At 52.2% G+C, this 26583-nt stretch overlaps 2 protein-coding genes across 9 annotated transcripts in view; one reads left to right on the top strand and one right to left on the bottom strand.

The window, feature by feature from the left end:
* Positions 1–25615, top strand: part of Rab37 (RAB37, member RAS oncogene family) — a 46719-nt gene extending 21104 nt beyond the window's left edge. Inside the window, exons 1-9 of one of the 4 annotated variants that reach the window (XM_069993078.1) lie at positions 16279–16403; positions 20024–20116; positions 20992–21033; positions 21710–21776; positions 21860–21912; positions 22771–22836; positions 23352–23408; positions 23495–23571; positions 23772–25615. In XM_069993078.1, the coding sequence (XP_069849179.1) occupies positions 16311–16403; positions 20024–20116; positions 20992–21033; positions 21710–21776; positions 21860–21912; positions 22771–22836; positions 23352–23408; positions 23495–23571; positions 23772–23877 (654 nt within the window). In that variant the 5' untranslated portion in view covers positions 16279–16310 and the 3' untranslated portion in view covers positions 23878–25615. Of the gene's footprint in view, positions 1–12238; positions 12350–16278; positions 16404–20023; positions 20135–20991; positions 21034–21709; positions 21777–21859; positions 21913–22770; positions 22837–23351; positions 23409–23494; positions 23572–23771 lie in introns of those variants that run through there. The other 3 variants (XM_069993077.1, XM_069993079.1, XM_069993080.1) reach the window with 3 other exon arrangements.
* The window catches only part of Cd300lf (CD300 molecule like family member f), a 33779-nt gene extending 7329 nt beyond the window's left edge, over positions 1–26450 (bottom strand). For 2 of the 5 annotated variants that reach the window (XM_069993075.1, XM_069993073.1), the window contains exons 1-3: positions 8243–8396; positions 5164–5505; positions 3345–3459 (exon numbers count right to left, since the gene is read on the bottom strand). In XM_069993075.1, the coding sequence (XP_069849176.1) occupies positions 3345–3459; positions 5164–5505; positions 8243–8285 (500 nt within the window). In that variant the 5' untranslated portion in view covers positions 8286–8396. Of the gene's footprint in view, positions 1–3344; positions 3460–5163; positions 5506–8242; positions 8397–25716 lie in introns of those variants that run through there. The other 3 variants (XM_069993071.1, XM_069993072.1, XM_069993074.1) reach the window with 3 other exon arrangements.
* Positions 26451–26583: the final 133 nt, after the last annotated feature.

Here is a 26583-nt window from a genome sequence, read left to right as displayed (position 1 = left end):
GAAGTCCCTGAGACTCTTATATCTAATACACCACCAAAATCCCGAAGTGGAGTTGTAATTCAAGTGGTAGAGTACCAGCCTTGAACAGAAAAATCAAGCAAGAACATGAGGCCCTCATTTCAAGCCCCAATCTAAGCATGTAAGGTAGATAGGTGATAGATAGATAGATAGATAGATAGATAGATAGATAGATAGATAGACAGACAGACAGACAGACAGACAGACAGACAGATAGACAGACAGACAGATAGATAGATAGTAAACCCCATATTTCAAGTCTAACCAGAGCCTGTGAAGGTGACCTATTAAGAAAAAGAAATGGCCTTTGTAGATGCCACTGAGTTAAGACAAAGTCCCAATCCAATGCCTGTTGCCCTTGTAAGGGAAAAATTTGGACATACAGATGACACAGGAAGATGCCACATGCTGATGGGGCAGACAGTGAAGTAACGCAGCTAGCGAGAATCACTGGTGCTACCAGACACTAGAAGGAAGGTACAAAAGGCAAGCCAGACCTGGTTGCTAACACCTGTAATCCCAGAACATGGGAATCCAAGAAAATTGGGAGTTCCAGGACAGCCTGAGCTACTAGTGAGACTTAGTCTAAAACAACAACAACAAATCAGCACTGGGCAGATTCTCCCTCCATTACTTCAGAATATAAGTGGGGCCCAGTCTTTAAAGAGGTAATTAGGCTGAAATGGGTCATTAAGGAAGAGCCAATCCAGTGTAACTGGCGTCCTTATAAGAAGAAATTACAACACAGACAGGCACAAAGGAAACTACATGCAGCTTCCCAAGGATGATCTCAACACATGTAAGCCAGCACTGCTGACTCATGGCCACCAGAATTGTGGGAAGGTAAATTTCTATTGTTTGTGATACCCAGACTGGCCTGGTGGCCAATGGCTCACAACTGTAATCTTAGCTACTCAGGAGGTTGAGGTCTAGAGGATTGCAGTCTGAGGCCAGCCAGGTCAAAAGCTTGCTAAACTCCATCTCCAATTTTACCAGCAATAATCAGAGCTGGACCTGGGTGTCAGTGGCTCATATCTGTAATTCTAGCTACTCAGGAGGCTGAGATCTGAGGATAAAGGTTCCAAGCCAGACCAGACCAGAAAGTCTATGAGACTCTTATCTTCACTTAATGAGCCAAAAGCTGACATTGGAACTGTGGCTCAAGTTGTTGAGTGCCAGCTAAGAGAATGTTGGGTGCTGGTGGCTCACACCTGTAATCTTAGCTACTCAGGAGGCTGAGATCTGAGGATCATGATTCAAAGCCAGCCCGGGCAGGAAAGTCAAAAAAAAAGAAAGAAAGAAAGAAAGAAAGAAAGAAAGAAAAGCAGAGCTGGAGGTATGGTATAGCTCAAGTAGTAGAGTAGCCCAGTAAGGGTGAGGTCATGAGTTCAAACCCCACAAAAATAACACAAGCAAAAATAAAGGAAAATGAGAGAGAAAAAGGGGAAGTGGACCTTTGCTGATTGAAAGATTAAGGCTTGCCCGTATAGTTTTTATGCCATGGTTTCATCAGTAGAGTGTCTTGGCAGAGTCAAGGAAAGCAAAGAGAGGAAGTAAAAGGACCTCTACACCTCAAGAAAGCCCTTTGGTTGCAGATGCTGGGCTGGGTGCTCAGAAGCCTGACTCGAGCGCTGCTCTTGGAGACCGTACACTTCCCTCTCAGCTCCAGGGCCAGCCCTCGCTGAGGAAGGCAACGATGCTCACTTTTGACACCAACATGGGAACATGTCTGCGCCCGTTCCTTCTTGTGAGGGGCCACAGGCAGGCTCGAAGAACAGACCATCCTCTCATGAGCTGCCAGGGCCACCTGAGATTTAAGGAACTGCCACCACCGCAGTTCTCACCATACACCATAACAGAAATTCAAGGAATAGGCCCGGCACCAGTGGCTCATGTCTGTAATCCTAGTTCCTCAGGAAGCTGAGATCTGAGGATTGTGGTTCAAAGCCAGCCCAGGAAGAAAAGTCTGTGAGACTCTTATTTCCAATAAACCAGGAAACTGAAAGTGGCCTTGTAGCTCAAGTGGTAGAGCGCTAGTCTCAAGTAAAAGAAGCTCAGGGCCCAGGCCCAGAGTTCTAGCTCCATGACCAACTCCCCAAAAAGGAAATTCAAGGAAAACAAACTTCCTCAAACTCCCCTCCCAGAAATTGGGGCATGAGCCAGGCACCAGTGGGTCATGCCCACATCCTAGCTACTCAGGAGGCTGACATCTGAGGATCCTAGTTTGAAGACAACTTAGGCAGGAAAGTCCAAGAGGGGAAGTGGAGGGGCTGCTCCAGTAGGAGGCGGTGCTCTGGAGATGAAAAAGCCAAGAAAGAGCCCAAGGCCTTGAGTTCAAGCCCCAGTACCAGCACAAGGAAGGAAGAAGAAGAAGAAAGAAGGAGAAGAAAGGAAGGAAGGGAAGAAGGAAAGAAGGAAGGAAGGAAGGAAGGAAGGAAGGAAGGAAGGAAGGAAGGAAGGAAGGAAGGAAGGAAGGAAGTTGTTAGGCCACAGCCTACACCCATGTACACCGCAGCCACACTGTCCTCCATGAGTGCCTACCCATTGCCCTCCACGTCTATGTTCCATGTATGCCATAAAGAAGTTAGATCTGGGGCTGGGAAGGTGGCTCAGTGGTAGAGCGCTTGCCTTGCAAGCATGAGGCCCTGGGTTCCATTCCTCAGCACCACATAAGCAGAAAAAGCTGGAAGTGGCACTGTGGCTCAACTGGAGCTGAAGAGCTAAGGGACAGCGCCCAGGCCCAGAGTTCAGGCCTCATGACCGACAAAAAAAATATTAGATCTGAAGCCAGGCATCAGTGGTTCACACGTGTAATCCCAGCTACTTAAGAGACTGAGATCTGAGGATCATGGTTCTAAGCCAATTAGGGAAGAAAAATCTTCAAAATCCTCAAAAAGCCAGAAGTAGAACTATGTGGCTCAAGTAGTAAAGTGCCATCCCTGAGAGAAAAAGCTAGGGACAGCATCGAGGCCCTGAGTTCAAGCCCCATTCCTGGCAGATATAAGTACACACACACACACATACACACACACACACACACACACACACACACACACACACACACACACACACACACACACACACACACACACACACACACACACACACACACACACACACGTAAAATTGAATGAATGAATGAATGAGCCAGCAAGCCTACAGACTACATTCTGCTCAAGGATAAAGGGTCTATGGAGGCTGAGAGCCAGTAGGAAGCCCCCCGACCCCTGCAAAGGATTGTGAAGATCCAGGACAAACTCTAGCTTCCTTTTAGAGGAGTCTGAGCCCAATGGGTCACAGGGGACAGAGCGTCTAAGCTGGCTTACCTGACATTCACGTTGATCAGAGTCGTGAAGAAGCTGGTCTCCTCCACGGAGGTGGATGCTGAAAATGTGGTTGCAGTGGAGGTGGTAGGTACCGTGGTCAACACTGTAGATGGTGCTTGGCAAACAAACAAATTACACACTCCTCCTCCTGCCACCCCGCCCCTGGCACAGCACCTGGCTTTGAACTTGAGAAAGCCACGGGCCACCCTAGCCCCTGGGACTCCCAAAGAATCTGGAGGCTTTGACGCAGGTTGGTGCTGGAAAATGCTAAGCAAGTTTTAGAAGGCTCAGAGGAGGTTCAGAAGAGCGCAGGATAGGTCAGCCGGCATTCAGCTGCACATCAGTCTCACTGATGTGATGGGGGTTTGGCCAGTGCCTCCTTTCAGCCTTCTTCATCAGCCAGGACAGGAGCTGAACAGGGGGCTTGCATGGTGGCTAACTTATGCCTAAGATCAAGACCACCCTGAACAAGACCCTCATATTCAGGAAGAGACTTTCCTTTGAACAAGTGAAGACTTGTTTAGTCCCATGGCTCTAGCTAGCCGGGGGGCTTCTTCCTCTTGGGATGCTGGTGGGATTCAGTAAGACAAACATGTGCTTAGCTACTCAGGAGGCTGAGGATTGAGGTTCAAAGTCAGCTTAGATAGCAAAGTCCATGTGACTCTTATCTCCACTGACCAGCAAAAAGCTGGAAGTGGAAGTGTGGCTCAAGTGGTAGAGCACCAGCCTTGAGTAAGAAAGGCCAGACCCTGAGTTTAAGCTCTAGTTTTGGCACACACACACACACACACACACACACACACACACACACACACACACACGTGTGCAAGAATATGCCAGATGCCGGTGGCTCATGTCTGTAATTCTAGCTACTCAGGAAGCTATGATCTCAGAGTTGTGGTTCAGAGCCAGTCCAGGCAGGAAAGTTCATGAGACTTGAATTAGTCACTAAAAAATCCACAAATGACGCTGTGGCTCAAGTGGAAGAGTGTTAGCCTTGAGCAAAAAAGCTCAAGGACAGTGCCTAGGCCCTGAGTTCAAATCCAAGAACTGGCGTGCATGGGCACACGTGTAAACACACACACACACACACACACACACAGAGTATGCACTGTGCTGGCCCTCACGCATCCCAGGTAGTGTTTCAATCAGGCTTGCAGGTACACTGTGAGCCAGTGTCACCTGACTGCAGGGCTACCTGAACAAAAGAGCGCAACAGAAACTCCTTCAAACCAAGGCCCTGGGACGTCTGCGTCCGGCTCCTGGGAGTCCCTGTATGCAGGAGGACTTAGAAAGGCAATGTCATCAAGCGGCATAAGTGGCTCATAGTAGGATTTTGGGTACCAGCAGTACAGATGTTTGACTATGGAGATCTTTCTAGGCACCCCAACTCTGCTGGGCAACCTTTACCCTCAGTGTTGGAGAGGAAATGGGAGATGAGAATAGCCCTTATGAAGGCCCTGCCCAGAGCTCCCAGAAAGAGCAGGGCACTCTGGTACTGAGGTCCCAGGAAGGCATTGGCAGCTGTTGGGGTCTCTGGGAAGCATGGAAGGGGGTCTCTTTGGTCCATGGGCTGGGGACCATCACCCTCTCCTCTATGGCATTAGACTCAGGCCTGGGCTTTGAAGAAGAAGGTGGGAGGCCACCCTGGAGAAGGCTCTGGGCGGTGAGGGAGGGTGGTTTAAGAGAAGCCCTGCCCCTCCCGAACCCACGTGGTCAGCCCAGCTCCCCTGAGTCCTCAGGACTCAACCCCCTCCCTGAAGGGTCATGCTGAGGGACAGCTAATTCCCCTGAGTGGTATCTCAGGGACAAATCTTACCTGGGTGGATTTTCACTTGAACTTCGACCCCAAGATCCGTTCCAATTCTCTGGATTCCACACCAATACACATCTGCGTCACTCATCCTGAGATCCTCCATGGTCACCACGATTGTAAAGTTTGTCTGGTCATCCGTGATGGACACATGGCCCCTCTTCACCTTCTGCTCTTCTGCACTGGTCTGAACAAGGATCTTGCAGCTGCTCCAACCTGCTCCTTGACACCACCACTTGTTGTAGGTCTTCCACGACGAAGCATATGGACACTGCACGGTCAGGGAGCCCTGCTCTGGGCCACTCACTGTCCTAGGGCCACTGATATCCGTTTCTGCAGAGCAGCAGCCTGGAACACACCAGTCCATACACCTGTCAGCCCCCACCCTGACAACCTGCACCCCCACGCCATCGTGATTTGAATAATGGCATGAGCCGCTGGCACCCAATTAGGAATTTTCTTTCTCCTTTTCTTTTCTTTTCCTTCCCTTTTCTTTCTTTTTCTTTCTTTCTTTCTTTCTTTCTTTCTTTCTTTCTTTCTTTCTTTCTTTCTTTCTTTCTTTCTTGCATTGGGCTTGAATTCAGAACCTCATGCTCTCACTTTGTATTCTACCATTTGAACCACAGCTCCACGTCTGGCCTTTTGCTGGTTAACTGGAGGTAAGAATCTAACACAGTTTTCTGACTGGACTGGCTCCAAACCTCAATCTTCAGATCTCAGCCTCCTGAGTCGCTAGGATTACAGGCATGCACTACCAGTCCCCTGATGGAATTCTGTTTAAAAATCTTAGAAAAGTCTATGCAAAATTCTCTGACATTACAGTCTTTGTTGAAACGAATTCTTGGATAACTTAAAATTTTTCTTTTGTTATTGGTCTAGACGGTTTCTCATTGGTTGATTAGTTGGTTGGTTGGCTGGTTAGTTTTATTTTATTTTGAGACAGAGCTTCATTGTGTTTCCCAGACTGGCTTCTAACTAGCCTCAAGTGATCTCAGCCTTGCAAGTAGCTATAATTACAGGTGCCTCCCATCATACCCAACTTTATTCTTAAATCAACCTTATTAACTTCTGGGGTTGTTGTCTCATGGAGTATGTATTAAAGTAAGGGTTGGTAGTTACCAAAAAAAACCTTTTGTAACTAAAATTTTCACATCTATCAAAACTACACATTTTTTATTAGCTGTGCTATTTTATTTTTGTTGGTTACACCAGATTTTTCCACTTAATAGTATCATTTCTCTTCTTCCTTCTTGTTGAGAAAGGTGAAGTTGAAAAACACAAAGGCTGGGAGTGTGGCTTAGTGGTAGAGTGCTTGCTTAGCATGTATGAAGCCCTGGGTTCCATTCCTAAGTACCACATAAACAGAAAAGGGCAGAAGTGGTGCTGTAGCTCAAGTGGTAGAGTGCTAGCTAGCCTTGAGCACAAAGAAGCTCAGGGACAGTGCCCAGGTCCTGAGTTCAAATCCCAGGACTGGCAAAAAAAAAAGAAAAACACAAAGATGGGAAAGACTAGGGAAGAAAGGGCTCTGGTGGGGAAAGATTCGACCAGTTCACAGTTGAAATTTCATCACCTGGGTGGAGATGTTGAGTTCGCAGTTTGCTATATGAGTCTGAAGCCTGGGAGATATAAAAGCTAGGGGTATAACATTGTTATATTGCTTATAATAATGCTATATTGTTATATTGGCTTGAGATTACAATCAAGCCAAGAGAAAAGGTAAGATAAACAGAGGAGTGACTTCAGAGAAGGAAAAGCCAAAGGGCTAAACCCTGGGACCAACCAACATGTACAGGTCAAGAAAATCCCCTTCTAGGTGGACACTGGTGGTTTATCCCAGAAATCCTAGCTACTCAGGAGACTGAGATCTGAGGATCAAGGTTCAAATCCAGCCTGGCAGGAAGGTCCTTGTGACTCTTTTTTTTTTTTTTTTTTTTTGTCTGTCGTGGGGCTTGAACTCTGGGCTTGGGTGCTATCCCTGCGCTCTTCAGCTCAAGGCAAGAGCTCTACCACTTGAGCCACAGCGCCACTTCCGGTTTTCTAGTGGTTTATTGGAGAGAAGAGTCTCATGGACTTTCCTGCCCAGGCTGGCTTTGAACCCTGATCCTCAGATCTCAGCCTCCTGAGTAGCTAGGATTACAGGCATGAGCCACCAGCATCTGGCTTCCTTGTGACTCTTATCTCCAATTTACCAGCATAAAAGCCAAAAACTCAAGTGATAGAGAACTAGCCTTAAGCAAAAAAAAAAAAAAAAAAAAAAAAGGTAAGCAAGAATGTGAGGCCCAAGACCTGGTGCTGGTGGCTCATGCCTGTAATCCTAGCTACTCATGAGGCAGAGATCTGAGGATCAGGGTTCGAAGCCAACCTGGGCAGGAAAGTCCATGCAACTCTTATCTCCAATAAACCGCCAGAAAACTGGAAAGTGGCGCTGTGGCTCAAGTGGCCTTGCGCTGAAGAGCTGAGGGACAGTGCCCAGGTCCAGAGTTCAAGCCCTATGACCGACGGAAAAAAAAGAATGCAAGGCCCAGTACTAGCACCAAAATATAATAATAATAACCAAAAAGAAAATACATTGCCCTTTTGATGAAAATAGTACACACACACTTTATTTCAGCCTTCTGCCTGTGTCCACGTCCCAGCATCTCTCCTCCTCATCCATGCTTCTTCATCACCCTTCTAGCCCCTCAGTCACTTCTAGTGTTTCCCTTTGGCCCACATGCCTGGGAGTTACCTCTCATTCCCATCCAGCAGATCCCCTCACTCCCATCTTCCCTAGCTCCACAGTCCAGCCCAGGATTAGGAATCATAACTAGGGCTCCCGGCTCTTCCTCATCCAGCGAGACCATCAGCCTGCCCATCTGAAATATGATCCACTTCTGAGTGGTAGGAATTAAGCTCTGGGCCAGGTTCCAGATGAAGGCCTCCAAGTCTCTGCCTGGCAGTCACCAAAACATAGAGGAAATGAGCAGATGAAATACACGCTACTCATACTATGAAGGCTTTCTTCTTGCTAGGCTACCAGGTTGCTCTGCTAACTTCATCTGCTTAAATCAGCCTTCCCCACAAGTGCAGCCCCAGACCCACTCACCCAGAAGCCAGGAAACAAGGAGAAAGAGCAGTGGCAGGTACATTTTCTCTTCACGTAGCTCCCCTTCCCCTTTGAAAGAGCCTCACAGCAAGAAGAAACTATGGGCTCCACTCCATTTCCCAGTCCTCTGCCTTCGCTCACTCTTACTCTGCTGACTTCCTCCTCCAGCCACTTCCGACTGGTGAATAAAACCAAAAGAGGAAGAAAGTGGAATGGGTGAAATTTCAAAGCAGTGAGCAATGCAAGAGCTAGGAAGGATCATGAAAACCTTTTGAGAAATATCAAAAGGAGAATTGTATCTCCTCTATCTTGTGAACAAATCAGTGGGTCTGCTCGGCCCTTATCCCAGCCTCCCTCCATCCCCAGTGGGGAGACTAGGATGTGACGACCCAGATGATCTTGGAGACCTAAGGCTGATTAAAAGAACATTCTAGATCTTGGAGTTCAAGTATGGCCAAACTGTCAGGAACCCAGAAGGCAGATGTTCAACAGGATTGAGGGATTGTGGTCAAAGTCAGAAGCCAGAGGACAGATTCTAGACCAGAGATGTCAAAACCCAGAGAACAACTTAGTATGGTGGAGCTCTCCTGTAATCCCAGCATTTAGCAGGATAGAGAGTCTGGACAGAGGGGATGAACAGGACATCGATACAGAGTCCTGGTCAAGAACCAGATTCTCTGATCTGAGCCCTCCCCGATACACACACCAAGAAGGAGGATTCTCCTTTGAACCAAGCACACAGATTCAGCTGAGTGTCTCTAATGGTCACAAGATGGCATCTTAAACAAAGCTGTTGGTGTACTATGAGCAAGGTGGTATTTGCAGGCTCTTGGTCTTCAAAGATCCACTGAAGGCACTTGTTTTGGCCATTGGCTTCTGTCTGACTCGTCACTTTCCCAGCTCCCACATCCCACTGGTAGAAGGGTTAAACAGGTCATCCAAGAAGCCCTCCACCCTCCAGCACCTGAGTTTACAAGTTCCTGTGTGTGTGTGTGTGTGTGTGTGTGTGTGTGTGTGTGTGTGTGCGCGCGCGCATGCGTGCACACGCGTATACATGTGTGGTGTGTGTTCTTGTTTATGGAAGAAGTTATGTGCACATGTGTGCTGCATGTGTGCGTGTTAGTGAATGGTGTGTGTGTGTGTGTGTGTGTGTAAACGTATCCATTGGCTTATCCAGGTTATAAGGACAAACACTTGCTTAAGTTACTTTTTTTTTGATGGTCCCAGCACTAGAACTCCAGGCCTGGGCATTGTGTCTGAGCTTCTTTTGCTCTACCACTTGAGCCAAAGCTCCACTTCCAGCTTTTTTGGTAGTTTAGTGGAGATAAGAGTCTCACAGAGGCCAGGCACTGGTGGCTCATGCCTGTAATCCTAGCTCCTCCGGAGGCTGAGATCTGAGGATTACAGTTCAAAGCCAGCCCAGGCAGGAAAGTCCAGGAGACTCTTGTCTCCAATTAACCACCAATAAAACAGAAGTGGCACTGGGGCTCAAGTGGTAGAGAGCTCGCCTTGAGCAGAAGAGCTGAGGGACAGTGCCCAAGCCCAGAGTTCAAGCCCTACCACCACCACCACCAACAACAACAACAAAAGAGAGTCTCACAGACTTTCCTGCCCAGGCTGGCTTGGAACCATGATCCTCAGGTTCAAGAGCCACTAGGTCCTGGCTTCCAGCCACTTCTCTTGGTCCCTGTACACTTGCAAACAGATTGCTTCAAAACTCAAGGATCCTGAAATGGTCATGGGTGGAGGCACCCCAAGTTGAAAAGTGTCTCCCCACTCTGCCCCCAAAGTCCCATGGGAAGTGAGTTGCACAGCCCACATAAGAAGTATGAGAAGCAAAGTCTGAACCAGGTAGACAAGAAGGAAACCACAGAAGGGCAGAGACAGGAAGTGGCTGTAGCCACACCTCCCTGGGGGCGTGGCTGGATCACTGCGCTCTTCGTGGCCGTATGGGTGGGGCTTTGATGGCTTTCCCTTAAGATGAGCTGAAACAACACACTCCTCACCTAGCAGGACTCTTTCCATGGCCCTGGACCAAAGTTTATCGTCTTAAATGGAGGCTCTTTTTTCCTCAAAGGATCCCCAGAATTGCATAAACTCCAGTCCTGAAGTAGACGGATGGATGGACCTTCCCTTCCCTCTCCTGATGTACACTTGATCATTCAGGGGGGTTCTTCTCTTTAAAACCTTTGCAGACTCAGGACCCTCTTTGCCCACTGGAGTTCAGGAGAAGGGGGGGGAGGTGCTAGACCCCAGACCTAGCCTGGAACCCCCACACTTCCTCCTGGTTCCTGTATCTTTATCTCTGCCAGGGGGACAGACAGCTGACAGACCAGCAGCTGACAGACACACGTGGAGTAGAGCTAAAGCTGCCCCAGCCACCAGCCAGCAGATCCCAAGGAAAGGATTAAAGGGAAATAAATTCAAACCTATCCTATCCTTTAGGACATGCATGAACTCCCTCCTAGTCTTCTGGAATATTCTCTCTAGGAAGCACTTTAGATTTGAGATGCAAATTAATAAAGCCACTGTTCATTTAAAAAACAAATAGGGCTCTATACTCCAGGAGGAAATGAAAGCCACGTGGAATTTCGTTCTGTTCTTCAAGTACACACCTCTCCAGGGTAAGGAGCCTTTTCCCTTTCCCTCAAAGGGGCTTGTCTGAAATGTTGACCTGTCCAAGAAAGGTCTGCCTTGTTCTAGAGTCATGTGAACTATTTCTGGGGTTCACACCAGGAGTCCTGATTCTGCTTGATTCCATGGTTCAGTGTTCATGGATAAGGGCGTACAGATCTATGCACATTCACTTAGTTCCTCCAAGGAGCAGATGCCAAAAGGGAATTAAATGTACAGGAGTTTCTATTAGAAAAATACCCATGAAAGAAATGGGGATTGGACCAGGCACCAGGGGGCTCACACCTGTAATGCTAACTACTCAGGAGGCTGAGATTTGAGGATCACGGTTCAAAGCCAAGCCAGGCAGGAAAGTCCACCAGAAAACCAGAAGTGGTGCTGTGGCTCAAGTGGTAAAGTGCTCACCCTGAGCTGAAGAGCTCAAGGACAGCACCCAAGCCTAGAGTTCAAGCCCCATGATGGAAAAAAAGCTGGAGGTGGAGCTGTGGCTCAAGTGGAAAAGCACCAATCTTGAGCTAAAAAGCTAAGGGACAGTGCTTAAGACCAAATACGTAAATAAACAAACAAAATGGAAGATAACAATGGAGACCCCAGGTTACTTCTGCCCCTGTATTTGGAAGTCCACCAGAGATATCTGCATGGTCACTTCAGACATTTGTTAACTAAGATTGGAGTGAGAGTTTCTCTAGGACTTAGTCTTTTTTTCCAGTAAGTTCAATAGAAAATCAAGCGTGGGGCTAGGAATTTGGCTTAGTGTTAGGGTGCTTGCCTAGCATGCATGAAGCCCTGGGTTCGATTCCTCAGTAACACATAAACAGAAAAAGCTCGAAGTGGCTCTGTGGCTCAAGTGGTAGGGTTGCTAGCCTTGAGCAAAAGAAGTTCAGGGACAGTTCCCAGGCCCTGAGTTCAAGCCCCAGGACTGAAAGAAAGAAAGAAAGAAAGAAAGAAAGAAAGAAAGAAAGAAAGAAAGAAAGAAAGAAAGAAAGAAAGAAAGAAAGAAAGAGAGAGAGAGAGAGAAAGAAAGAAAGAAAGAAAGAAAGAAAGAAAGAAAGAAAGAAAGAAAGAAAGAAAGAGAGAAAGAAAGAAAGAAAGAAAGAAAGAGAGAAAGAAAGAAAGAAAGAAAGAAAGAAAAAGGAAGGAAGGAAGGAAGGAAAGAAAGAAGAAAGAAAGAAAGAAAGGAAGGAAGGAAAGAAAGAAAGAAAAAGAGAGAGAGGGAGGAAAGAAGGAAGGAAGGAAGGAAGGAAGGAAGGAAGGAAATCAAGTGTGTGTGTGTGTGTGTGTGTGTGTGTGTGTGTGTGTTCAGAAAGAGAGGCCTGAGTGGAACACAGCCCCACCCCTCTCTCTCTCCTTGCTCCCTTTCAGACCATCCTGGTTGGCGACAGTGGTGTGGGGAAGACGTCTCTGCTGGTTCAGTTTGACCAGGGCAAGTTCATCCCAGGCTCCTTCTCAGCCACTGTGGGCATCGGATTCACAGTAAGCAGTTGCTGGCACGCCAGCTGTGGGCGGGACTCTGGGAATAGCAGGCAAATGGCTGGAAAGAGGTGGGGTGCTCATGTGGGACCCTGAGAGGAAGAGGAACAAGAAGTCGGTTTCTTCTGGGTGCTGGTGGCTCATGCCTAGCTACTCAGAAGGCTGAGACCTGAGGATCAAGGCTCCAAGTCAGCCCTGCAGGAAAGTCTCTGAGATTCTTATCACCAATTAATCAGCAAAAAGCAGGAAATGGAGGTGTGACTCAAGTGGTAGCATGGCAGCCTTGAATGAGAAAGTCAGTGGAGAGCCTGAGGCCCTGACCTCAAGCCTCAGCATCAGCACCAAGGAAAATCTGTTTCTTGAGGTGCTGGGGCCAGATGGAGTAAGACTGTCCTCTCAGGGGTGCAAAGGCTCCACCCCACTTTTATGTCTACAAAACCGGAGGACAAAGAGGGTGCTGGGCAGGCCACCAGTAGGGGTTACTGAGTGGTAATCAGGCCCCAGAAGCCCAGAAGAACACCCTAGAATGTAGCCAAGGGTACAATTCCTCTTACCCCCATCTGGCTCTTCTGCTCCCCACATCCCTTGGAAGTCCCCACTGACACAACACAACTAGAAGTGAAAGGTCAAAGATATATTGGTGTAGAGGTAGAGATTTCTTAGGCCGACCCACCAGCCATGAAAAATCTGGAGGGGAAAAAAAAGGAATGACAGGAACAGCAGGCAATCAGTATGGTCGTGTCCTGCCCAGTGACCCTCGGCAGCTGCGCAGTCCTCACGCTGCCATATTGTCCCTGGCCTATAGTGCTCGGAGATGCTCTACGCTGCTCTCCTCTGACTGGGAAGGTCTTGGCAGAGAGAGGGCCTTGCTCCTTCCTGGCACGGTGGTGTCCCCCAAATCCTAGCATCCCCGAGACAGGAAAAAGTAGAGTGTCTCTACAGATGGGTCTTTGGGAACCTCTAGGTCCTAGAGTCTAGGACAAATGGGAACATAAGGCCTGTCCTGAGGTGACACTCTGGCTGGAATGTGGCATGCCACACTGGTGGGAAGACAGAAAGGGAAAACCAGAAATGGGCTTGCCCATGGCTTCAGGTGACTGTGCAGAGGACAGGAGGTGGGGGGATGGAAAGACAGGCTGTGGACCAAGGCACAGAAGCCATCCTGCAACAGCAGCACACAAGTGCTCCCAAAGACTGGGACCAGCTGGGCGGGGGTGGGACATGGGAGGGGGCTGGACAGCTGGGAGCCAGTCTCTGCCCCTGTCTCTGGATGGTGTTGTACACCCCTGTTCTGCATAGATATGGCTGTTGCTGTGTGGACACCTGAGGCTCTTGCTTATGACACCCCTCATATTGGATTAAGGGCCCACCCTACTTCAGTATGACCTCACCTTAACCAATTACCTCTGCAAAGGCCTTATTGCCCAATGAGGTTGCATTCTAAGGTACTGGGGCTTAAGACTTCAGTGTATCCTTTGGGTGACATAATTCAGTCCTTATTAGCAAATAGTTCCAATGGGAAGGGAGGAAAGGGCAAGGTGCTTGCCCTTTTACTCCCTTGCATTAGACATGCTGAGCCCGGCAGGGTTCCCAAGTGCGCCCTCTAGAGCCCTGACCATAGCATTGAACTCTTACTCCCAGGAGCCTCTGCTACCCCCACAGCTCCCCTGGTTGAGTCCCATTCTATGCACAGATGACGATGTGGCACGTCCACCACCACAAACTCCTGGCCCTGTACCAGGTCCCCTCTGTCCCTGCTCTGAGATCTTTTCCCAGCAGCCACAAAAGAGCTCCAGCAGATACCAAAATCTCCCCAGGCTGCTGTACACACGAGCAGCCCCCATATACCGCCTCCTGCCACCCACAAGCCAGACATGCCCTTCGCCCCTCTGTCCCCACACAACCTTCAAACAGTTCCTTTGCATGCACCCCGTCCCCTTACACAGAATATTGGGATGAAATATTGGTCATCGAAAATCAACCCAGGCTACAAGTCCCTGAACTCCACCAGGGGCAACCTCAGATACAATCCTCATGCTCTGTCACCAGGAGCTGCAGCATGACCCCGGATGCCAGAATGAGGGTCATGTGACTGATTGGTGGCAAGGTGTGGTACACAGCCCAGGTGTGGTGCAAAGCCCACCGGCGAAGTCAGCCTCACGGTGGTCCAGTCTGGACTCAAGTGCAACAATGTGTGTGTGGGGGGGGATAAAAGATGACATCCTAGGAAGGAAAAAAGTCCTAGCACCAACTTGGGGCACGTGTGTGAGTCAAGGTGAATATCCGTAAACAAAACTACATTCAGGTGAGCTGGGGCTGGAGTGCACCAGCAAGAAGGAAACCGTCTTGGTGACCGCAGAATGAACTCAAGTCAAAGGCTGCTTGGCGTTGCCAAGGGCGTTTCCAGCCTCTTCCCAAGCTTCCTGTGCCAGCCAGGGGCGCCCAGTGCCAGCCAGGGGCGCCCAGTGCCAGCCAGGGGCGCCCAGTGTCAGCCAGGGGCGCCCAGTGCCAGCCAGGGGCGCCCAGTACCAGCCAGGGGTGCCCAGTGCCAGCCAGGGGTGCCCAGTGCCAGCCAGGGGCGCCCAGTGCCAGCCAGGGGCTTCCAGTGCACATCAGGGGCGCCCAATGCCAGCCAGGGGGCGCCCAGTGCCCGCCAGGGGCGCCCAGTGCCAGCCAGGGGTGCCCAGTGCCAGCCAGGGGTGCCCAGTGCCCACCAGGGGCGCCCAGTGCCAGCCAGAGGGGGCCCAGTGCCAGCCAGGGGCGCCCAGTGCCAGCCAGGGGCTTCCAGTGCACATCAGGGGTGCCCAATGCCAGCCAGGGGGCGCCCAGTGCCCGCCAGGGGCACCCAGTGCCAGCCAGGGGTGCCCAGTGCCCACCAGGGGCGCCCAGTGCCAGCCAGAGGGGGCCCAGTGCCAGCCAGGGGCGCCCAGTGCCAGCCAGGGGCGCCCAGTGCCAGCCGGGGGGCCCAGTGCCCACCAGGGGGGCCCAGTGCCCGTCAGGGGCGCCCAATGCCAGCCAGGGGCGCCCAGTGCCCACCAGGGGGGCCCAGTGTCAGCCAGAGGGGGCCCAGTGCCAGCCAGAGGGGGCCCAGTGCCAGCCAGGGGCGCCCAGTGCCAGCTAGAGGGGGCCCAGTGCCAGCCAGGGGCGCCCAGTGCCAGCCAGGGGCGCCCAGTGCCAGCCGGGGGGCCCAGTGCCCACCAGGGGGGCCCAGTGCCCGCCAGGGGTGCCCAGTGCCCGCCAGGGGGGTCCAGTGCCCGTCAGGGGCGCCCAATGCCAGCCAGGGGCGCCCAGTGCCCACCAGGGGGGCCCAGTGTCAGCCAGGGGTGCCCAGTGCCCGCCAGGGGGCCCAGTGCCCGCCAGGGGCGCCCAGTGCCCACCAGGGGGGGCCCAGTGTCAGCCAGGGGGGCCCAGTGCCCGCCAGGGGTGCCCAGTGCCCACCAGGGGTGCCCAGTGCCCGCCAGGGGGGTCCAGTGCCCGTCAGGGGCGCCCAGTGCCAGCCAGGGGCGCCCAGTGCCCGCCAGGGGCCCGGGCGCGGGCGCCCCCTGCTGGCAGAGCTGCGCGCTGACAGCGGGACCCCTGCGCTGCTCCGCCGGCATGGACGAGGCCGACCTGCGCCCCACGATGAGGACCTAACCCCAGGCTTGCGATCTTGGGGGAACCGATCGGAGGGCTGAATTTGGCCCCGGCCCTAACGCTCATGAAGCTGGGTCAAGGATGCTCAGGGCGCCCGGTCCTGGCTCAGGGCGCAGCCCTCACCTCCCCGGGCGCCCTAGGACTGCGAGCAGCCGGCGGGCGTCGTCGGTGGGGGAGGGATGGCAGGAAGGAGGGAGGAGCCTATCGGCGTCCGCGCGGGGTTGGCGGAGGGGAGGAAGGAGTGGGTGGGGCCCGGGCGGGGCGGAGCCCGGGGCCGAGCTGCTCCTCCGCGGCTGGCGAGCCCCGGTTCACCTCTCATCAATCCGGGGACATGACCGGCACACCCGGCGCCGCTGCCTCCCGGGATGGCGAGGCCCACGAGCGCTCCCCTCCCTGCAGTCCAAGCTACGATCTCACGGGCAAGGTGGGTGGGCGCTGCTCCCAGCGCTGGGACTCCTGTGCCCGCTCTGCAGGACACCCCTCCCTGCGCCCTGGGACCCCGGCCCTCCCCGGCCCGGACCTCTTTTCTGACTGCTTCTGAGGTAGACTCAGCCCTTCAATCAGTCCTCTGAACGGACGCCCCCAGAGGAGGGCAGGGAGATGAAGATGCAGCCCCTGGGGGCGGCCACATCCGTATCTTGGGATCTGGGCTAGCTCAGAGGGCACAGGATAAGAAGGCTGAGGCTCCCCACGCCGCGCACCCCACGCCGGTTCTCTCCTGCCATGCTTTAGCTAATATGAGGCCCCGAGATTCCGTGCCTCTTGTCCAGGGTTAAGTGCACAGCCCTGGTTGGCACAGACGAGCAAGAGCTGAGAAATAGAGGCGACCTCCATCTCCCCTACTAGAGACTCAGAAAGGGCACCCTGGGTGGCCTGGGTCACTCTAATGCCTTTTTCTGGTCTCTCAGTAGAGAGCAGACTTCCAGTTTTAAAGCCTAAGGCTTGAAGTTATTGACTGATCAAGCCCTCCCAGCTGCAAGGTCAGGCCCCACCCCCTCCAGGTGGCTTTTGCTAGCCAGAGCACAGGCCCACCTGGAAGTTTCTAGAACCTGAGAAGGACTGAAGGGGTTGGTGTCAACCTCCACCACCTGGGCCAGCTGGCAGGGCAGCTCTGAGGTGCACACTCTCTGCAGGGTACCCTGTGTGGAAGTAGGTAGGGGCAGGGTGAACAGTGGTCTATCTCCTCCCTCTGTGTGTGTCCTCAGCAGGAGTGCTAGGAATAATAATAATTATTGTTATTATTATTGAGTTGGACAAAATGGATTACAATTTCATAAGACAGGTAATGCCAGGAACTCTTTTTTTTTGGTCGGTCTTGGGGCTTGAACTCTGGGCCTAGGTGCTGTCCCTGAGCTCTTCACCTCAAGGCAAGCTCTCTACCACTTGAGCCACAGCCCCACTTCCAGTTTTCTGGTGGTTCATTGGAGATAAGAGTCTCATGGACTTTGCTGCCCGATCTGGCTTTGAACCATGATCCTCAGATCTCAGCCTCCTGAGTAGCTAGGATTACAGACATGAGCGACCCACTCCTGGCTGCCAGGAACTCTTGAGAGACATGAGGAGCAGACCTACACTTCACATTTTGCTTCCCTTCCTCCCCCTCAGTGAGTCTCCATCTCACTGGGAGCCTTGAGCCTCCACCCCAGCATTTCAAGGGAAGCCAGGCTATGGGCCAGCAGCCCAGAACCGTTGAGATAAGCGTCCTGTGTGGGCTTGTGGCCGGAAATGGGCCTCTGCACCTTGGGGTGAGGGGAGCTGTGGATGGCCAGCCTCCCCCTGACTGATGGGGACCTCCCGACCTTGTAGCCCTACAAGCCAGCTGGGCTGTTTGCCTAGGAGGTGGCGAAGCTGAGCGGCTGTTTGTGTTTAGTGGACTTGCTTGGCCGGGTGGCTGGGTGGATGGTTTACTCAAGGCAACTGTGATCTGTAAAGCACACAGACACTGGTTCTGTCTCCCTCCCTCCTCATCTGAGGCTGGGAGGAGCAGAGAGTCCAGAGGACCCTCTCTCTCCCCACCCCCGTCTGTCCCTTGACCCAAGGCTGCGCCTGCAAGTCATTCCCCAGTCCTGAGTCTCAGCCCAGATAAAGAGGGATGGGAGAAGTGGAGCTATGGCTCAGAGTGATAGAGCACTAGCCTTGAGGAAAGGAGCTCAAGGACAACGCCCAGGCCCAGAGTTCAAGCCCCAAGACCGACCAAAAGAAAAGAAGAAAGGTGAGGGCACTAACAGGCTGAACCCACCCATCCCTTCCTGGGCCACGCCTCCCTGAGGCCTAGGGTTGATTCACCCCAACATTATAGTCCCCAGCTGTTGACAAACTCTAGAAAGACCTGGAAGAAAGGATCCTTCCTCCCATTCACCTACTGTGGAGACCAGACTGCAGCAACAAATCTCAGGAACCTTCCCAAAGTCATAAAGCCTGCCATTTACAAGCCAGGACCCCACCTTACACTCCCCTACTCAGGCTCCCTGTCTCTCCAGCAAAGCTAACTACTCCTAACCCCCCCCTCCGCCCCCACAGCCACGGCAGGAAAGCTTTGGGCTCCACTCAAGCTGCAAACCTCAATTCAACAGCCTAGTTAGGCAAGGCACTAGTGGCTCACACCTGTAATCCTAGCTCCTCAGGAGGCTGAGCTCTGAGGATAGTGGTTCAAAGCCAGCCCAGGCAGGAAAGTCTGTGAGATGCAAATCTCCAATTAACTACTTTTTTAAAAAAGCCCACAGGGGGCTGGAAATGTGGCTTAGTGGTAGAGTGCTTGCCTAGTATGCATAAAGCCCTGGGTTCAATTCCTCAGTACCACAGAAATAGAAAAAGCCAGAAGTGGCACTGTGGCTCAAATGGTAGAGTGCTAGCCTTGAGCAAAAGAAGCTCAGGGACAGTGCGCAGGCCCTGAGTTCAAGCTCCAGGACTGGCACACACACAAAAAAAAGCCCACAGCAGTTGGAGCTGTGGCTCATGCGGTAGCCTTGAGTAAAAAAAGGAGCAGTGCCCAGGTCCTGTGTTTAAGCCCCAGTACTGGTCCCTGTGTGTGTGTGTGTGTGCGTGTCCATGTCCCACTTGTGTGTGTCTACACACACACACACACACACACACACACACACACACATACCCTCATTAACAGTTTAACAGGCAGTTTGGTATAGACGATCTTTTAAGACTAAATTATGGACCTGGGAAGGTGGCTTAGTGATAGAGTGCTTGCCTTGCATGCATGAGGCCCTAGGTTCCATTCCTCAGCACCACATAAATCAGAAAAAGTGGGAAGTGGCACTGTGGCTCAAGTGGTAGAGCACTAGCTTTGAGCTGAAGAGCTGAGGGACAGCGCCCAGGCCCAGAGTTCAGGCCCCACGAATGATTTTTTTTTTTTTAAAGACTAACAAGTGGACAAAGAGCTTCCCTCCCCCATTCTTCCATGTTCCCTGCAATGACCCAGGGCAGCCATTTGTCCCATTTAGGAGGTTTCTTCCGAAAGAATTTCAGACTAAATGTCTCCTCATCACAGTGTAAATTCTACCCTTCCCTAATTCATGCAAGCCTTTTTACACAGAAACCCTCATTAGAAACTTCCAGATAAATGCCTGACCTAAAAAAGAAACCCAAACAATGGTCATTTTAAATATGCCTGGGCCAGCAGCCCGGGCCTATCTATTAGGTTCTGATAAACTTTCTGGAGTGGGGTCCTGTCCTACCCATGTACCCGTACCTAAGTGGCACACACAGAAGGGACAGACTCCCTGAGCTATGTGGCAGTGGACAAAGGTGTGCAGAGTCTAGAGCACACAAATGGGAGGTTCTCTGGGGCCACTAAACACAATGGCGGTCTCAACTTCCGGGACATTGCATGGGGATGGAGGGTCAGAGGGAAGGTCTGGATGGTGCAGGCAAGGAGACAGTGGCAGGCTCTCTGTGACAGGGGTGCCCCTCAATCCTGTCTCTCCCCACCATTGATCCCTTTTCCACATCTCTCCTTAGAATCCCAGAGGTCCCCTTCTCCCCAATCCTTGTTAACTGCCTCCCCCTCCCTCCCTCCCCCCAATCTCCTAGGTGATGCTTCTGGGAGATTCTGGTGTCGGCAAAACCTGTTTCCTGATCCAATTCAAAGATGGGGCCTTCCTGTCCGGGACCTTCATAGCCACGGTCGGCATAGACTTCAGGGTGAGGTGGCTATAGGCTCCTCCTCCCAGCAGTGAGCCTTGGCTAGAGCTCAGGATCAGGGGGCTACTCTCCACTTGCCCCTCCCCCTGGCTCCCAAGGACATCCATGGCTCACTGCCTGGAGGACCCCAACAGCCCTCTCCACCGCAATGGAGGTGGCCAGATTAGAGGAGAGCCATCAGAGCAGGGCAGCACCCTGCCCACTTACTTGATGTGAAAAACAAGGCTAAGTCTCTCCTCCACTCCTGGGCACTGCCCCTAAGAGGGCTGACCCACCATCATTGCATAAGAGAGCCTCTCACTTGCAGGGCGCACACACACACACACACACACACACACACACACACACACACACACACACACACACACACACACACACACACACACACACACACACACACACACACACACACACACACACACACACACACACACACACACACACACACACACACACACACACCATCTTTGATGTGCCAAAGTGGCACTGAGCAAATTGTGGGTAGGTAGAGAGAAGCTGACCCAGCTATCTGAGGGCCCCTTGTCTCCGAGGACTTGGTGACAGTCATGGGGCTTTTTGTCGAGGAGAAAAAGATGGTGGTGGGCAAGTGCTGTCCCCATGCTGCTGGCTGAGCTCTGGAGAGAGCCACGCAGATTTGCTCTGTTGTGTTAGGAGAAGAGTCTTCAGTGGAGGTATCTGGGGACAAAGATCCCACTGCCCTGATGGGGTGATCTAAGTAAAGATAGGTCTGGGCTCACCACATTGCCTGTAGTCCTGGAAAGTGACCAGGACAAGATGTCAGGGCTGAGGCTCCCGCTTCCCCTGCCCTCCCCACCCTCTGCCTTCTTCTCTTTCAGAACAAGGTGGTGACCGTGGATGGCACCAGGGTGAAGCTGCAGGTGAGACCAGAGGCTGGGAGGGGGAAGGGAGGTGGTGGCGGTGCCTGACCTCAATCGCTCTTCACCCTGAACCACAGAGGCCTGCAGCCCAGCCCCTCTGCTGGGGTAACTTCCTGTGGGGCCCATGAGAGGAAATGGTTTTTCTCTGTCTGAAGAAAACCATACTTAAAATGCCTCAGCCGTCCCTCCATCTCTTCCCCAATTATCTGGGGCTCTTTGCACACACACATACACACACACACACAGACTTGGAAGAAGAGGCAGCACCAAATGGGTGATGTCATTATGTGTGTGTGTGTGCGCGCGCGCGCGCGCGCGCGCGCGTGCGCGGGCATGCTAATACTGGGTTTTAAACTTAAGGCTTCACACTCTCACTTGCCTTTTTTGTTCGAGACTGATTTTCTGTCACTTGAGACACAGCTCCACTTCTAGCCTTTTGCTGGGTAATTGGAGATAAGAGTCTCATAGATTTTTCTACTTGGACTGGCTTCAAACCAGGATCCTCAGATCTCAGCCTCCTGAGTAACCACCAGTGCCTGGCCTTGTCAAACACCAGAGAGACCTTAAGAACCTATAACTGCAGCCAGCCAGCCCCCACCCCCTTTCCACAGACAGCTGCTCTGCCACAGCAGTCCCTGCCCCCTGCCTCCTTTCTGACCTTTTCCTCCCTTCTTAGATCTGGGATACCGCAGGCCAAGAGCGCTTCCGCAGCGTTACGCACGCCTACTACCGAGATGCTCAAGGTACGTCCACCTCCCTCCAGCCTGTCTGCAACACCCACCCGTGCCGCTTCCCTGATCCCCTGTCATTCTCTGTCCCCCTCCAGCCTTGCTCCTGCTGTATGACATCACCAATAAGTCCTCCTTCGACAACATCAGGGTAGGTCCTCCTTTCTGGAGAAATTGCCGAGATGGGGCTTCTGCTGGCCAGATTCTTTCCAGCTCTGTGGGAATGAGCAGACCATGGAACCCTGCCACCTGCCAAGAAACCCCCAGCTGTGTCTGGGCATCTGATTGCCATGCGAGCCTGGAGGCCAAGCAGGCTATTGTGCACCATGCCACCTGCGTCGTCCTGACCATGATTCATGAGTGTGCTTCATGTCAAAGTGTTCAGAACAGTTCTAGCTCTGCCCTGGGCTTTTATCTGTACAAACCCAGGGCAAAGCCTATTCAGACTGAGCTGCAATTCAGGCAAGACAGAGTGAGTAGCTAAGTCCTCACAAGCAAACCATTAGAAAACACAGGAAACCATCTCATAAATATAAGCACTGATTCCATGCAAAACATTGTACAGGTTTTACATATTCCCTGACCTCAAGAACTGTACTGTCAAGCAAACTGGGAGGACAAGGCATGTAGACATAAAATAACGGGAAGTTCATGGCATTCATACCGCCATTCCTTAGCCCAGGCTCATGGCAGACACAACTAATCAATCCCAGTGCTGAAAATGAAACCCAGAACCTCATGTAAGTGCTCTACCACTGAGCTACATCCCCAGCCATTAGGAGTTGTTTGTTGTTGTTGTTGTTTGGTGGGTTGGTTATTTTTTTTAAGACAGAATCAGTCTTGCTATGTCTCTTCGTCTGAGATTACAGGTATATACCACCACACTCGGCCAATCACATTACTTTTGATCACTGACCCCCTTATATGGTCTTAGAATCCTCAACAGGGCCCTCCAGAAGAATGGCCTGGCTATCAGCCTTGGCTTGGCTCAGTTCCTCCTCTCCCATAGGCCTGGCTCACAGAAATTCACGAGTATGCCCAGAGGGATGTGGTGATCATGCTGCTAGGCAACAAGGTGAGTGGTCCAGTGGCAGGAGCAGCCTACCCTGCCCCTCCTCTCCTCCCACCTACCCTGGCCAAGAACTCTCTCATCTTCAGGCAGGACTTAGACCCGGCCTGGCCACTTCCACCTATCTCATCCCTCCTAGGGAAAGCCCAAGCTGTGCTCTGAGATGTAGACTTGGTCAACTGCCAGCCACCATGAGATCATAGTGAATAGGGTCAAGGGTCAAGGGCTAGGGTTATAATGGGTTATCCCCAACTGCTGTCATTACCCCCACTGAGGCTGGGTCACCACACCCTTTGCTAAAGAGAATTACTCATCTCCCAGGGTCAGAGATGAGATCCCAGGCCTGGATATTATGGGCAGGCAGCCCAAACAAGGCAGAAACCCTGGCTCCAGTCCAATCACACCTGCTTCTCGTAGTCACCAGCAGAGGGCAGGCAATGCCTGCTCCTGGGGCAAAAGTTGGGCCAGCTGGGTGGGATCAAGGCTTCCTTCCCTGGAGTGACCCCCTCTGTGTTTGACAGGCAGATGTGAGCAATGAAAGGATGATACGCATGGAGGATGGAGAGACATTGGCTAGGGTAAGTGACTACCAATGGGATGGGGTGGGGTGGGGTGGGGGTAGCCAGAGACTGGCCCTGAGGACCCTCTCCCCTTCCCCCCACAGGAGTACGGGGTTCCCTTCATGGAAACCAGTGCCAAGACAGGCATGAACGTGGAGTTAGCCTTTCTAGCCATTGCCAAGTAAGCACCGAGTAGGGGAGGGGACCATTACAGGTCAGGGTGGCACCATCTGGGAATCCAATAAGCCTAGCTCTCCAGTAGGCCCTGGGCCCTCCTATATTCTGCATTTTAAGCTCCTGGTGGTCCTGGCCACTGGCAATGTGGGTGGAGAATAAATATTCTGCACTCTCAAGCCAATCCATTCTTCCTCTTCTGTTTAGAGAGCTGAAATACCGCGCAGGGCGGCAGGCCAATGAACCCAGCTTCCAGATCCGAGACTACGTGGAGTCCCAGAGGCAGCGCCCCAGCTGCTGCTCCTTCCTGTGACTCCCAAGGGGCTGAGCAGAGGCCCTCAGGGATGCAGCTGTCTCCCCTACACTGGCTTATGCTGAGCAGTCCAGCCAATGGGGAGAGAGCTGAGGCTCCAGTGCACAGTCCCTACCCCACTTCCTGTACTGTCTTACATCCTAGGAGCGGGTAAAATACTTCACATTTTTTATCAGAATGACACATAATACAAAAAAAAAAAAAAAAAAAAAAGGCCCAGCGTGCCCAGAAAAACCTTTTCTCTTGGTGTACTTGGGATTCAGACGTAAAAAACTGGGTCTCCCCCCCCCCCCCGACTAGCAACAAGGCCGGTAGTGCCCAGTTCATCACCAGATGACACAGATGCCCTTCTAGGGTGTAAGAGCTGGAAAAGACCACACCCCAAGCCTCACTTCAGCGGGAGAGAGGCTGAGCAGACCCCAATCTTCACTTCCTCCAGCTCCCCAAGAGCGCAATCTTCCCTAGCAAAATGGGCCCTTGTATTGGGAGCTAGACCAAAGCCTCAGGGAAGGTAACAGTTGTTGCCCTTGGGACAGAGCGAGGAGCACTAGAGATTACCATCCTTCCTAATTGCCCCTTTTCCCCAGCACACAAGCACATAGAGGCACCTGGAAACACTGGTTTCTATTCTCTGGACTTCAGAGCCCAGGGGCGCTCCTCACCCCTAAATCCCTACCCCTCAATTCCTGCCTCATCTGCCTTTGTTTATGCCTCTAGACACCTGCAGTCAGAACTAGGAAGTTGTTTTTTTTTTCTCCCCTCCCCAATCAATTGGCAAGCTTGCAGCCCCATAGCTACTTACTTTTCCAAGATACTATAATGATCAGCTGGCTGGGTTAAGAGCCACAGTGAGAGAAACTCCTGGTTCTGGGAGCAGGGTAGGAGGCAGAGTTGAGCAAACCTCCCTGAAAGAACGTGGAAATCCAAGTTCTCCCTCCTCCCATTCTCTCTCCCTCCCTCCCACGCCCCCCCCTCTTCTTTCGTTTGTTCCTTCCTTCTGCCAGTAGTACTAAGGCTTGACCTCAGGGCCTATGCATTGCCCTTTCACTTTGTTGCTCAAGACTGGCACTCTATCACTTAAGCCACAGCTCCACTTCTGGCTTTTTGGTAGTTAATTGTAGATTAGAGGCTCATAGACTTCAAACCTCAGTCCTCTAGATCTCAGTCTCCTGAGTAATTAGGATTATAGGTACGAGCCACTGGCATCTTGCTGAATGCAGACATCAGGATCCAAACTGCACTATATTCCTTCTCTCCTAAGTCAGGTTAAGTGGAAAGTCATCCATTTCTGGGTGAACAAATATAATATATGCAAAACAAAGTCATGTGGTCTGGGGTGGGGAGAAGTACAGCAAAGAGCTTGTGTAGGCCCAAGGACACACATCTCCCAAAACTCTGACCTCGACCTTGGAAGTGATCAGGGGAAAAACTCGGGATTTGACCTACAGGTACCTTAACTGCAGCTCTGCAGGCCAAGGGTGGGGGAGGAGGTGAGGAAAAGCATGCTGAGGCTAAGGCATTTGATTTCAAGGCAGAAATCTTGCAGTTGGAGCAATCAGCAGCTCCAACTCGGGCGATAAGGAAGCTCACGGTGGCCGCTCCCAGGCAGAGCAGGGAGGCAGGAGTCTGACCTTGCTGGTCTCTTCTGGGGCCTGTGGCAGGTTACGGGCGATCCCGTGGCACAGACAGCTCTAAGCCTCCAGCATTGTGGTGTTTTTCAGATTAAATTGCAGCATTTTGGAAAGTAGACCCTGTCTGCTGTTTGTTTGAAGTGGGTATGGGAAGGAGGGGTTGTTATTGTATCTCAGGGAGGAGGGGGGGAGGGGGACTTGTCCTTACCAAAATCGTTTGATACACATTTTTCGGTGTTCGCAGAGGGGCACCCCACTAAAGGATTGCCCCCAGCCTCTGTGATAATCCTCATTTGACAAGAATGAGCCACAAAGGTTCTCTTACAGTCATTTTTTTGTTTGTTTGTTTGCTTCTCTGTTGAAAAAAAGCTAGAGCTTCTTTTCCCTCAGGAGTGGATCCTGAGATTGATTGCCCGACTTTACCTCTCCCCACCCCACCTTCCTAAATACACGTTGACGCAGGTGGTGCCTCGCCTCGCTCCTTGCATGTGGCCTGTCGTCCATGGCGGGCTACAAGTAGAATAGCCTCGGGCCTTCTACTGAGCCTGCACCCCTCCATGCACGCAGATTCTGGGATCGTGCAGTCACCCCACAAGTAGAAAAGCTGTCGTCCAAATAACATTGACCAAAGAAACCATCGGTCCAGTTTCTTACGACGCCCCTCCACACACACACACACACACACACCCGGGCCCAAGGGGGCCCAGGGCGGTGCGAGGGGCGCTCTCCCCACTCACAGTCCCCGGCTCCGTTCAGACGTGAGGGTCCTTCACGGTGTGGGGGGCGCCTGGTTCTCCTCAATCACCACGTTGCGGGGGATGAGAAGCCAGGTCGTAGCCCCGGGGAGCAGGGGCGGGGGGTGGGGGCTCCGCGCCGTTTCTGGAACTTGCCCCAGCCCCGCCCCGCCAACCCAACCCGGCACTTGGTAACGAACACTTCCACTTCCTGAGCCCTCTTTCTTCGCCCGCCGCGGGGCGCCGCGCCAACTTCAAGGCCCCGCCCCCGAGCCCTCCCATTGGCCAATGTGGTTCACCCGGCCCGAGAGCCCCTCGGTCGGTGGCCTCTGATTGGTCCA

Source organism: Dipodomys merriami, unplaced genomic scaffold (genome assembly GCF_024711535.1).
Source record: "Dipodomys merriami isolate MVZ:Mamm:240054 unplaced genomic scaffold, mDipMer1.0.p SCAF_42, whole genome shotgun sequence".
Lineage (NCBI taxonomy): Eukaryota > Metazoa > Chordata > Mammalia > Rodentia > Heteromyidae > Dipodomys > Dipodomys merriami.
Note: the sequence above shows the minus strand (reverse complement) of the source record. Positions and strands in the feature narration are given on the sequence as shown.